At 37.5% G+C, this 12,404-nt stretch overlaps 2 protein-coding genes across 2 annotated transcripts in view; one reads left to right on the top strand and one right to left on the bottom strand.

The window, feature by feature from the left end:
- The window catches only part of LOC111861949 (ER membrane protein complex subunit 10), a 20,631-nt gene extending 13,311 nt beyond the window's left edge, over positions 1 to 7,320 (bottom strand). Inside the window, exons 1-2 of the mRNA XM_023846939.1 lie at positions 7,155 to 7,320; positions 2,301 to 2,480 (exon numbers count right to left, since the gene is read on the bottom strand). Of these exons, the coding sequence (XP_023702707.1) occupies positions 2,301 to 2,480; positions 7,155 to 7,208 (234 nt within the window). The 5' untranslated portion in view covers positions 7,209 to 7,320. The remainder of the gene's footprint in view (positions 1 to 2,300; positions 2,481 to 7,154) is intronic.
- A 99-nt stretch (positions 7,321 to 7,419) lies between these two features.
- LOC111861950 overlaps positions 7,420 to 12,404 on the top strand; it is a 6,435-nt gene continuing 1,450 nt past the window's right edge. The window contains exons 1-3 of the mRNA XM_023846941.2: positions 7,420 to 7,677; positions 7,802 to 7,951; positions 11,230 to 11,383. Of these exons, the coding sequence (XP_023702709.1) occupies positions 7,626 to 7,677; positions 7,802 to 7,951; positions 11,230 to 11,383 (356 nt within the window). The 5' untranslated portion in view covers positions 7,420 to 7,625. The remainder of the gene's footprint in view (positions 7,678 to 7,801; positions 7,952 to 11,229; positions 11,384 to 12,404) is intronic.

Raw genomic sequence — 12,404 nt, 5'->3', positions numbered from 1 at the left:
TATGTAACTACTTCTATCATACACTGTGCTGAGTCTATAATTTGCTTTACGGCTGTTGGCTCAGCACATAAATAATAAAGAACTGAATTGAATTGAATTGAATTATTATGGCTCTACAGCCCTTTGTTGGGCCTTGGTCGTTTTTTCAGTTTCTTGATCATATACAGTCAGTAGGACCATATGAGTATTCCGAGCTACTGTCAAAACTGCGTATTAAGTTATTTATCTTTCTTAGCATTTCTGCATAATTTCAATCTTATGAAGTTACACAGTTAATGTCTCGAGGCTGTGGATTAACAAAACTGCCAGTACATTCTGTTGGACGCTTGACAGATTCTGAAACAGATTATTAATGGATGCTTGGTTGACTTCAGGTGAACATCACAGCAGAAGGACTAATTTACATCAGTTAAAAATGAGTCAGATATATTTCACTGACCCTGTGTTTTGCATGACTACAAATCAGTTTCACATGACAAAAGAAAACTATAATGAAGAAACAAATGAAAACTGCAACCAATTCATAATATGAAAAGGGTTCTTAGAAAGAAATCAAGAGTGAAGATGACTTTGCTTCTCCAAGAAACCGATCAGTTTCAGAAACGGTTTTAGGTGCATCCACAACCCCTCCAGAGTGCCTATTAAGTTGATTCAGTACACCTGTCCATATGCTTGTAACACTTTGAGAACTTCCAGAGAGATTTTCATAAAATTTGATAAAAGAAAATCTTTACTGAGTTTGACTCCATTAAAATAAGATTTTATTCTTTTAGTGTTTTATTACAACGTGACTTTGAAGCATATATTAAGCAACTGATATACTGAACACAAGAGCCATAATACTGATTGTTTATTCATTCAGTGTATATATATATAGGTTGAACAAAATAATAGAAACACTACAGATACTGTACATGTTTCTATATTGTAGTGCTGGACCACTTTTGTCTTCAACACAGCTGCAATCCTTCTTGGAATGGACTCATACTACTTTTGAACAGCCTCTAGCAGAATTTTATACCTTTGTTCTTAAAGAACAGCTTCAAGTTGCTTTAGAAATGATGCAGGTGGGAATCTGCTCCTCACACTAGTCTTAAAAACTGACCAGAGTGGTTAAATGATGTTCAAATCTGGTTATTGTGCTGGCCAGGGAAACTGTTAAAAGTTCACCTTCATGCACTTCAAATCATGACCAAACAGTGCCAGCTGTGTGAAGGGTGGTATTGTCATCTTAGAAAACTGCATTGCTGTTCAGAAATAATGTCTGGATCATGGGATGCACCTGATTACCTAACCTGCATGTAATCCTTTGCAGTAATTCGGCCATGAAGGGTAATAGTGGGGCCAACAGAATACTGTACTACGACACTGCTAAACAAATCATTACCGAAACTCCCGCACGTTTCACTCTTGGAAATGAAACAGGCATTCCAGATTGTAGGCTTCTTTGGGTGTTCTCAAAATGTAAATTATTCCTGATATAGGGAACATAGTGAAGGAAGACTCATCTGACCATATCACACATGCGTTTTCAGTTGTCTGATGTCCAGGTTTTATGGTCGTGACATCATCGTTTATGAATCTGAGCATTACTTTCAGTAACCAGAGGTCCAACAATTGCAGCCCTACCATGGATGTGGGATTTGTGGAGTTCTTATTAGACAATTTTTGTAGAAACAGGGCCTTCAAGGTGAATATTCAGTTCTGCTGTCACCCGCACTGCAATAGTTCTGTGATGTTTTTAAACAATCCTTCTTGAGGTACGATGATCTCTGTCAGTGTTGATTTTTGTCCACTGCTCCTCTTTGCAGTTGTTGTCTTCCCAAGATTCATGTATGCCAACATAACGTTAGAAACTGTCACTCTCAATACACCTAATAATGTGGTAGTTTTTGTCACAACTGCTCCAGCTAAACGCTGTCCTCCTTCAAAATTGGATAAGTCTCCCATTTTCCAATTCTTTCATGTGGACTGTCACTAATGCATTAACTAACATAAAAACATGACCATTAGTGTGTAAACAAATGGAAAAACATCCAATGTCGCCAAATGAAGTTCTTTAAATGTAGCCAACACAAATTTTATTCAATTTCTTAGTGTTTCCATTATTTCATTCACCCTCGGTAGTTCTGGCCAAAACATGTAGCTAAATATTGTTAAACAATAACTGTTTCGTTGTGTTGTGACAGATTCTAATATAGAATTTTATACATTATATACCTTTACAATTTTGTTTTAGTCTAAAACTGCCAAATTTGAAAATTTTATTGTCCTGTTATAATAAAATGCATATCACTTACTTTCAACTTCTGCTTATCTTCTACTGAAAGAGGCTTCTGCTTTAATGTCACTGCGCCTGTTCTTATGCTCTGAATATCAACTGTTCCTCTGTCAAAAAACTGTGGTTCTTTGACATGATCAAAGGAATGCTGAAGATTAAGTGACAGATGCCCATCATATTCCACAATGTCTGGCTGGAACTAGATACAAAATTAGGAGCTCTTTAACAGTGAATTACAGTTTCAGAGGGTACAAAGACAAAGCACACAAAATCAGGCGTGTTTTTACTGTTTTATGAAGAGTGTAATTTTCTTTCATTTGGGTGTTCGTGGTACAGACCTGTTGTATACTATAGAATATAGAATATTCCTTACTATACATGCATGAAATATACAGTTTGCAGCTTACCTGTGCACCCTTTTTAGGTATATTCACAACCTTACAAAGTGCCTATTATGGTCACTCAGCTTATCCATGTGCATACATTTGCACATTTCTTTGTCTTTCTGTATGCATGAAACAACTCAAGAACCACTGGATGGACNAGAAAAAAATTTAAAAAAAAAAAAAATCAAATTGTGTAGTCACTTCAATATTCACTTAGATCAGACAATTATAATGGCTGCATTGAAATAAGATCTATATGCATTTCTACATGTTTCCTGAGCATAACTTGCTAAATATTTATCACAGTGAAAAATACCTCACACGGACATTACGGAGGAAAACAAAATCATATATTTTCTTACAGTGTGCATCCTGTTGTGTGTCGTAACTATAAGGTTAGGTAATGTATCCCTCAGCACAACAAGGAAAATGGTATCACAGTTAAAATCAGTATCTCATTGATTGAATTTTATTGTTTACCATTACATGTATTGGTCCTCATGGGACCATCATCAGGCAATGTATATACATAGGTCATACTGAAAGTCATGAGCAACTTCTTTTGCATGCAACCTGGGAACAGCAGATGAAAGAGAGTATGGTGGTAGGTGGAACCAGCTGTTGTGTTAACTTTGAGTGTCTTGTGATGTCAATAGCTTGCATCACGTGACCAGTATCACTCCTAACAAAATAGCCGACAACCATGTCATTTTGCCAGCATGCTGTCATCGAATTTCTCGTGAAAGAGGAAATCCCTGCTGCAGAAATTCAACAGAGACTTCAGCGTGCTTATGGAAGTGTGTGCATGGGTGCGAGCAGTGTTCGAAGATGGGTGAAATATTTTGAAGATGGGAACACCAGCATCGAAGATGAGCCTCGAAGCAGTCGTCCTCAAACAGCCTCAACTGAACGCAACAAGGAAAGAGTGGATGAGATCATTCAAGATGACAGGCATGTGACTGTGGACACAATAGCCCGAAAACTTTGAATAGGGCACAGTGCAGTACAGGAGATGATTGAAAGCTTGGGCTATAGGAAAGTTTGTGCTCGTTGGGCCCTGCGGTTATTGACCGAAGACCACAAAGTTCAGCGAAAAGCCATCACCTCAGAACTGCTGCAGAGATATTGACACGAAGGCGATAATTTTTTGCTCTATATTGTGACAGGTGACAAAAGCTGGTTTCACCATTTTGAGCCTGAAATGAAATGGCAGAGTATGGAATGGCACCATTTGCATTCTCCATCAAAAAAGAAGGCAAAGACAGTACCACCACCTGCGAAGGTGATGGGCACAGTCTTCTGGGATGCAGAGGGGTTTATTCTGGCCGAATTCCTGGAACCTGGGCAAACCATCAATGCTGATCGTTATGTCCAGATGCTGCACAAGCTCCGTCGTCCATTAATGTCTGGGACGAAACGTCATCATTCTGCATGACAACGCTTGCCTCACATTGGAAGCAACTGCAAAGATGGGGTGGGAAGTTCTTCCACACCCCTCCTATAGCCCTGATCTGGCACCCTCAGACTACCATCTTTTCGGATTTGTGAAGGATCAGCTGCATGGACAATGTTTTGAGACAAGGGAGGCAATTCAGAAAGCAGTGTGTGTCTTCAGATGGCTGGAATGGAATTTTACAGAAGGGGAATTTTCAAACTCCCAGAACACTGGGAGAAATGTGTACAAAGAAGTGGTGACTATGTGGAAAAATAAAGAAAGGTCTGTAGATTGAGGTGGTGTATTTGGTTTGTCACTAATAAAGCATGTTACTTTACAAAAAATTGTTGCTCATGAATTTCAGTACGACCCTCGTAATAAATATGATAAATATATATAAAACACCCTTTAATTACCCCCACTAATATTTTAAATACAAATTCTTGTACACTCTAATACTTTAATATTTCTCTATATTGTAATTTTCATTAAAACACAAGGTACAATTTTCTATAACTTTTACAATTTCTATAATAGGGATGCGTTGCACCACAATATGGATCCATATTAAGGTTTCAATTAATTTTGTCATATTTCTTATGAACACTGCCTGATGACGGTCCCATGAGGACAAAAATATGTAGCGGTAAACAATAAAATTCAATCTAAGAGATATGTCATACCATTTTCTGTGTTGTGCTGATGGATACATTACCTAACCATATAAAATCAGATAAACAAACTGAGTACTGCATATATTTCTCATTCTCCATAAAGTATTCTGGATGATCCATGTGTTTCTGTTACTTCTGTGTCTTTTACCCTTCATTTGAGTGGACAATTTGGAGTAAACTGTAGGCGCATGGATTGTGAATAATGAAATGAGAAGTATTTGAAGCCATTCATGGTCTCTTTTAGGATACTATCACATCATATCATATTGGACCAAAATAAACCACAAGTTCAATCATTACAACTATTCAACCAATGAAACCTAAATGTACCAATATTAGGTATATATTCAAAGTATGATGTAAGTAAAGTAAAAAGTAAAGGTACCCCTGTAACAGGCCGTGGAGGCCCAGAGGGTTGTGAGATGTTGAGGTCCCACATTTTCTAGACAATCGGCTCATAAATGGTGGCAAGGTTGTCAGCCTCACACGCTGGCTGCCCTTTACCCCCAAGAATATGCGTGGTACTCATTTCTGTTAGAGGCTGAGTCGACCCCAGGGCCATAGTGTGGCTGGAAGGATTAGGTCAAATGAAAAAATCCAATGACCTCACTGGGACTTGAACCCGTGACCTTCATGCTTGTAGCATAGTGTCTTAACCAATTACGCTACCGTGAACCCCATAAGGTATGATGACCAACTGCAATAATGAAGTTATCATGATTTACATGTCTACACCGACAGGTAACCTTAAACAAAATTCATTCATTCATTCATTCATTCATTCACTCATACAAATTCTATTACAAATTAAAATGACTGCATAGATTAGAATGTTATCATGTTTAAAGTAGGCCCCATAATTAAGAATCTTTCGTTTGCACCCTTCACCTCTCACCTTCTCATACCTGGTTCAAACACATTATATGACTGGAGAAAAAAAAATACCAAAATACCTGCAGCTGTAACTTACCCATTCACTTTATGCATAAGCAGCAAACACACAGTACGTTAAAACAACATGAAAAATTAGTTTTTAAGCATTTATTACCATCCACAAAAATGTCTGAATCACTGTAAGTTGCTTTTCCTGCTACCCACATCAAGTTTGAGAGGTTCTCACTGAATCACTCCATTAAGCATTCCTTGAAAAGCAAAATCACTCAACTAGTCAAGGACTTCTCAACATCTTACTGAACCTGAAGGATAATTACTGTGTTCACATCCTTCCACTGTTCCATATTCTATGGCAGATTAATCCAGTCCACAACCTCTCATCCTGATTCATTAAGATCAATTTTAATACTACCCTCCAATGTACATTCACATCTTTCAAGTGTATTTTCTTGTCAGTGTTTGTGACCAAAATTTGGGGTTTCTCACCCCTCCTACACATTTTGTATGTCCCATCTGTTGAGAATCTAGTAATGTAAAAATCTTCATGTTGGTAATAGTAATCTATATTCATTTGTTTTTGTTTTGTATTACAATAAAAAGTTCTTCTCATCCAATATGGCTGTTAAGTGATATGTATGCACGACACAAAGAAAATCAACACCATCCACCTCAACATTGTTTTGATGATCCTATTATTTCTGTAGGCATTACAAATTACTGAGCCAGGACAGCGCAGTCAGTACAGCTGCTGGCTATTGGCTGGACGACTGAGGGGTCAGAGTTCAAGTCCTGGTAGGTTCAGGATTTTTCAATTCTCCATCTCATTCAGACCGGCTTTGGGGTCCACCAAACCTTCTACACAATGGGTACCGGGGGCTCTTTCCCCGATGGTAAAGCGGCAGGGGCGTGAACCTGACCACTCACCTCCAACTAGTGCCGAGGTCAAGAAAACGTGGATCTATACATCCACTCACCCCTACACCTTCATGGCGTAGTGCTTAATTAGTTAAGTACTGGGGCAACTTTACCTTACCTTACAAATTACTAAACTCCTAAAAATGCTAATTTTTCAGTCGTCAGTTACTACATCCGGCTTAGGTTAAAATACGTCAAGCATCATGTTCTTTGACATCCTCAATCCATGTGAAATTTCTTTAAGGGCTCAATGCAATGACTAGGGAATTTCCTGTGTTCTGTTATGTGATGACGTATAGTCTGACAAATATTTATCTGTTTCGGTGGAACGTGTTGACTCAATATTCATGATCAAACGAATGAACAAGTTCCATTAAAACGTCGACACACTTCTGCCACATTACACCGTGTCGCATACCAGAACACAAGTTACCTTTACTCTTAATATATATTGTTCCCTCAATATAAGCGCACATGTAACATCCCATCATCCCCTTGCATGTGTGTTTCAACACAAATTCATGTGCCTTCATTAATAATTAGTAGTACCAAAAGAATTTGTCACCTACCCCAAATATCCAAGGCGTATAGAAAACAAGAAATCCACAAACATATCGAAACATTGGGCTATATACTATAACCCTATATAATAATAATATTTAATATATTACTAATAAATCCCACAATCACAACCGATCACAGCTTTCTACATAACTCCCTCGCATTCCCAACTCGCTACTTTGATGAACTTCGATCTCGAACTAGTCATCACCGTTCATGACCTTCATTGTTCATTGTTCATGACCAACAGAATACGAGTATGTGAAGGTGTTTGGTGATCGTTACCAAGGATCAGAAGCTGAAACATGAGTTTCGTTAAACGCTGACAATTTAAACACAAGAGTAGTTTGAGTATTCGTGCGCAGCGTCCGTGGAACACGAGTTATTAAATTGTGAGGAAAGAGTTAACAGTGGTGGATGTTTTTGTTGTTGCAACAAAGTAGAAACTGCATATGTAATTACTTAACATTTATGCAGAAATGATAAAAATACATATTTTTGTAACATTTTTAGGAGTGTTGATTACCCAAGGTAACTTCCTTTGAGATTTAGAATAATTGCGTTAAGTCGGGTGTGGCATCTAACATAACCTATTGTAAGCAGACAAATATTTGTATTCTTTATTCGAATGTCGTATGTGCAAATTTAATTCCAGCATCCGGTTGGTCTCCGTTGAGTCTCTATTGCTACCGATGTGTATCCACCCATCCCGGGTGTGGAACTCCTTTTAATTGGCTTTGGTACTGGGGTGAGGTCTGCCCAGAAGACGATGATAAATGTGTCAAGATCATTGAAAGGAAGGGAGGTAATACGTGTAATTTATATTCAGTGCTTCAGTCTCCTTTATTTTATATAAATGCCTAGCGTACTTGGTTATTATCATGAGTTTGAATGTTCGTGTTATTGTCTTGCACATTTCACAGCCACACATTAAAGATGGGAGTTTTGCTGTTATAACTGTCTGAAAACATAGTGGTACCATCTTTAAAATGGAACTGACTCACTTAAATATTAGGTATGTGGGATTCTTGATGCTGTAAATGTTCAGAAGGAGTTTAATGCCACATTATGGAAAGGAAATTCTTTCTGATTCTCAGAGCAGTGATGTAGATCACACTGGATTGAGAACTTATCGTTTTGAGAATTACTATAATTGGAAGTGTGATGTGCATACTTTTTAGATGTACAAATAAAGTGATATTGGTAGTCATTTTTGGAAACATGTTAAATAGTGATGATGAATATCTGCAGGTGAATTTGAGTATCATATGTATTTACTAGCCATGCTAGGTGTGTCCCTTGTCACCACAGCATAGTGTGTCCTGAGGTTGCGGATGGAGATCACCCCCAGATATGGTGGATAACTGGAAATATATTAAATAAGCAGTCATGGACAGCCAACAAGGGGTGGTCATTCAGCTTGGGGGTTGGGCTAGCACCTACCATAATAAATAAGCTTGTGAGATGTCACAAAGGTCCTTGGAACAGGGTAGATTATTTGGATAAATGACCAAAGCTAAAAAGAAAAGGGACATAAAATTTGGTACATGGAATGTAAAAAGTTTTTATAGGGCAGGTTCTCTCATGACAGTTGTACATACAAAAGGTCAGTAATGTTAGGCAGATAGAAATACATACAGCTTAAGCTGTTAGTACCTGATCATAGTCCTTTTGAGGTTGAAATTGCTATGCAAAGTTGGAAAGGTGTAAATCACCAGGTAGTGATCAAATTCTGGCAGAACTTATTCAAGCAGGAGGTGAAACATTATAGTCTGAAATCCATAAACTCAGTATTTGGAATAAGGAAGAATTGCCTGATCAATGGAAGGAGTCTGTCATTATATCGGTTCACGAGAAGGGCAATAAAACTGAGTAGTAGTGAGATATCACTGCTATCAACTTCATACAAAATTTTATCCAATAAACTTCTCTCAAGGTTAAGTCCATATGTAGAAGAAATTACTGGAGTTTATCAGTATGGGTTTCAACATAACATCTACTACTGATCAGATTTTTTGCGTTTGTCGGATACTGAAGCAAAAATTGGAGTACAATGATACAGTACATTAGCTGTACATAAACTTCAAGGAAGCCTATGATTCTGTTAGGAGGGAAGTATTGTACAATATTCTTACAGTGTTTGGGGGTACCCATGATACTGGTTAGGTTCAGTAAAATGTGTTTAAATGAGACATATAATAAAGTCCATATAGGTAAACATTTATCTGATAATTTTCCTATCCAGATTGGTTAGAAACAAGGAGATGCTTTATCACCACTGGCTTTCAAGTTTTCTGTAGAATATGCCATTAGGAAGGTCCAGGAAAACCAGGTGGGACTGAAATTATCTGGGGGACATCAGCTGTTGGTCTGTGTTGATGATGTGAATCTACTGGGTGATAACATAGGTACAATAAAGAAAAACACAAACGAAACTAAGTATATACTGCTGTCATGTCACCAGAATGCAGGGCAAACTTGTGACAGAAAGGTAGCTAACAGATGTTTTGACAATGTGGCACAGTTCAGATATTTTGGAACGACAGTAACAAACAAAAATTTGATTCAGGAATAAATTAGGAGGAGACTGAATTCAGGAAATGCTTGCTACCATTCGGTTCAGAAACTTGTCTTCTTGTCTGCTGTCTAGAAACAAAAATTAGAATAATCAAAGCTATAATTTTGCCTGTGGCTCTGTATGGGTGTGGAGCTTGGTCCCAGACCTTAAGGGAACAACATGCTGAGGAGAATGTTTGGACTGAAGAGATGAAGTGACAGGAGTTTGGAGAAAACTGCATGAGGAGGAGCTTCATAACTTGTACTCTTTGCCAATTATAATCAGAATGAGAATGTGATGGGCAGTGCATGTATCATGAACAGGGCTTTGTGGACTGTATATAGGATATTGGTGGGAAAGCCAGAAGGAAAGAGACCCCTAGGAAGACCAAGATGTGGGTGGGTGGGTAATATTAAAATGGATCTTAGAGAGATAGGATGTGGTGGTATGAACTGGATTGATCTGGTCCAGGAGCGGTATCAGTGGACAGCTCTTGTGAACACGGTGATGAACTTTTGGGTTCCCTAAATGCTGGGAAGTTCTTGAATAGGTGCAGAACTGGTGGCTTCTCAAGAGGGGCCCAGTTCCATGAAGTTATTTATGTAGTTACTATAACAAATGTAAACACATGTACCTGACACTGCAGTTGTTTTATTTACTTGTGTGAGAACATACCCAGACTGTCTTATCGAAACTAATGCATTAAACCACCATAGTGTAAAGATATATCAATTTTATATTAGTTTTGCAAAATCCTGTCTTCACCTTTATAAGTAAAACTAATGTGAACTGCACATGACCTAATTGAACAGCTCCATTTCTATGTATGCAGTTAAATTTTTCCTTAAGTAGTCATGGGTTGTTTACTAGGAAAATAATCTGCGTCTATAATTTGGCTTTGTTTTTAAATCCATTTTGTCAAGTTTGTATGATTACATATTTAGGGTTTACAGTAGTTATTGAAAATAGAAGGTAATAAATAGAGATAAATTCAGTTTACAGGTGCTAGCAGTTCTTGGTGTACTTAAGTACTTCTTCATCCACATACACTTAGGACTTGAATGTTCTCTGTATTAAGAAATATTGTACAGAAATTTTTAAAGTGCAAGCAAACTGATTTCAGTAGCACATTTTAAACTTATATCTGTACAGTCTTCTCAGATTTTCATGTATTTTTGTTTAGTTTTTGTGGCTGGAAATTTTCAGTCTTTACATTCATGACTGTTACAAATGAGGGATGCAGAAAACTTCACAATGAAGAGCTTTATAATTTTTACTCTTCAGAGATAATTATTAAAATGGCCATCTGATCAACCTCAGCTTCTCCAGGAAGACACTGCTGTGTGGAATTCAGGAAATTATATTTCTACAGGCTTAGTACAGGTTGCTCTGATGCTTTTTATAACACTTATGACTCTGTCCTGTATTTTAATATAGAAATTTTATAGTTTTTATTACATCTTTATGTCTGATCCTGAATTTTTAACTAATGCCTTGTACATGGTGTCATTGTATGTGTCCTCTAGCGGAGACCGTAATAACCCGTGAATGTTTAAGTTCATTGAGGAGTGTACGTACTGACATCCCCGCTGATCATTATGAAGGCTGCAGACCTGCTGCTAAAGATGTTCGTCTTGCTCATTATGTCAATAACTCCATTAAAGAGCTGGATATCAGAAGGTATGCTTTCATCAGTCTCATCAGCTCTCCATAACTGTTTGGTCAATGCAGTTTAGCTATCCTATTTAAAGAATCTCTTTATTCAGATACAAAAGCTAAACTCCATGGCTATTAGTCCACAAGTGAACTATACTGATCAAGTGGCTGCCACTTGTCAGCAAAATTAGTGCCAACTTTTGCGGATAGTGGGTGTCGCATGGTCAGTGCAACAGATTCCCATGGCCATTAATCTCAGTTTTCTGGACCAGAGTCACTACTTTTCGCGAGGCTGAGTGGACCTCGTTCCAGACTCACTACTACTTAGAAAATCTGGTAGTGCCGGGAATCGAACCCAGGCCCTCTGAGCACATAGATGGCCATTCAGATACACAAAATTTTAAATCTGTTCCTTTGGTTTCTTCTTTGTTTTTTATTTAATGTCTGTTTCAGAAGATTTTGGCAAACATTCACTTGAATAAAAGTTACAGGGATGTATAAAAATAAACATGACATGTCTTTACAGTGTTTTCATACAATTAATAAGATTTCCAGAAAATTACTAGTATGACAATACCTGTTAAGTGTGCACCATCAAAAGCATTGTCCAGTCTCCTGTCTGTTACCCTGTCATGTAGCTGAAGTCTGTCAGGTTTACATCACGCTGCATATAACTAGAGAAGGGACAGGCATTGTGCATGGAATGATATTAGAAAAATTTTTGGATTTGAGGTTTTCACAGTGGTAGCTATAGAGTATGGTCTTCTGAGCTGTAACACTGTGTAGTTGTAAACTGCATGGCATAATAACCCCAAAGATGGTATTATTTTTTGTACAAATGTTTGTTATAATAAAACCAAAATTTAGAATGCCAAATTCTTATGATTCTGTCAAATGAGTTGAAATTTCATTAGTTATTCACTGTTACTTTGTGCCCATAGATGAGAGCTCTCATAAGAAAAATAGAACTTTTAAATTACTGAATTATTTGAAATGAAAACCTAAGAATGCCTGCTTATGCTGTAAGATCTTTTACTTTTTTTTT

The sequence above is a fragment of the Cryptotermes secundus genome, unplaced genomic scaffold (assembly GCF_002891405.2).
Source record: "Cryptotermes secundus unplaced genomic scaffold, Csec_1.0 scaffold181, whole genome shotgun sequence".
NCBI classification, from domain to species: Eukaryota; Metazoa; Arthropoda; class Insecta; order Blattodea; family Kalotermitidae; genus Cryptotermes; species Cryptotermes secundus.
This window is presented reverse-complemented; position numbering and strand designations above follow the sequence as displayed.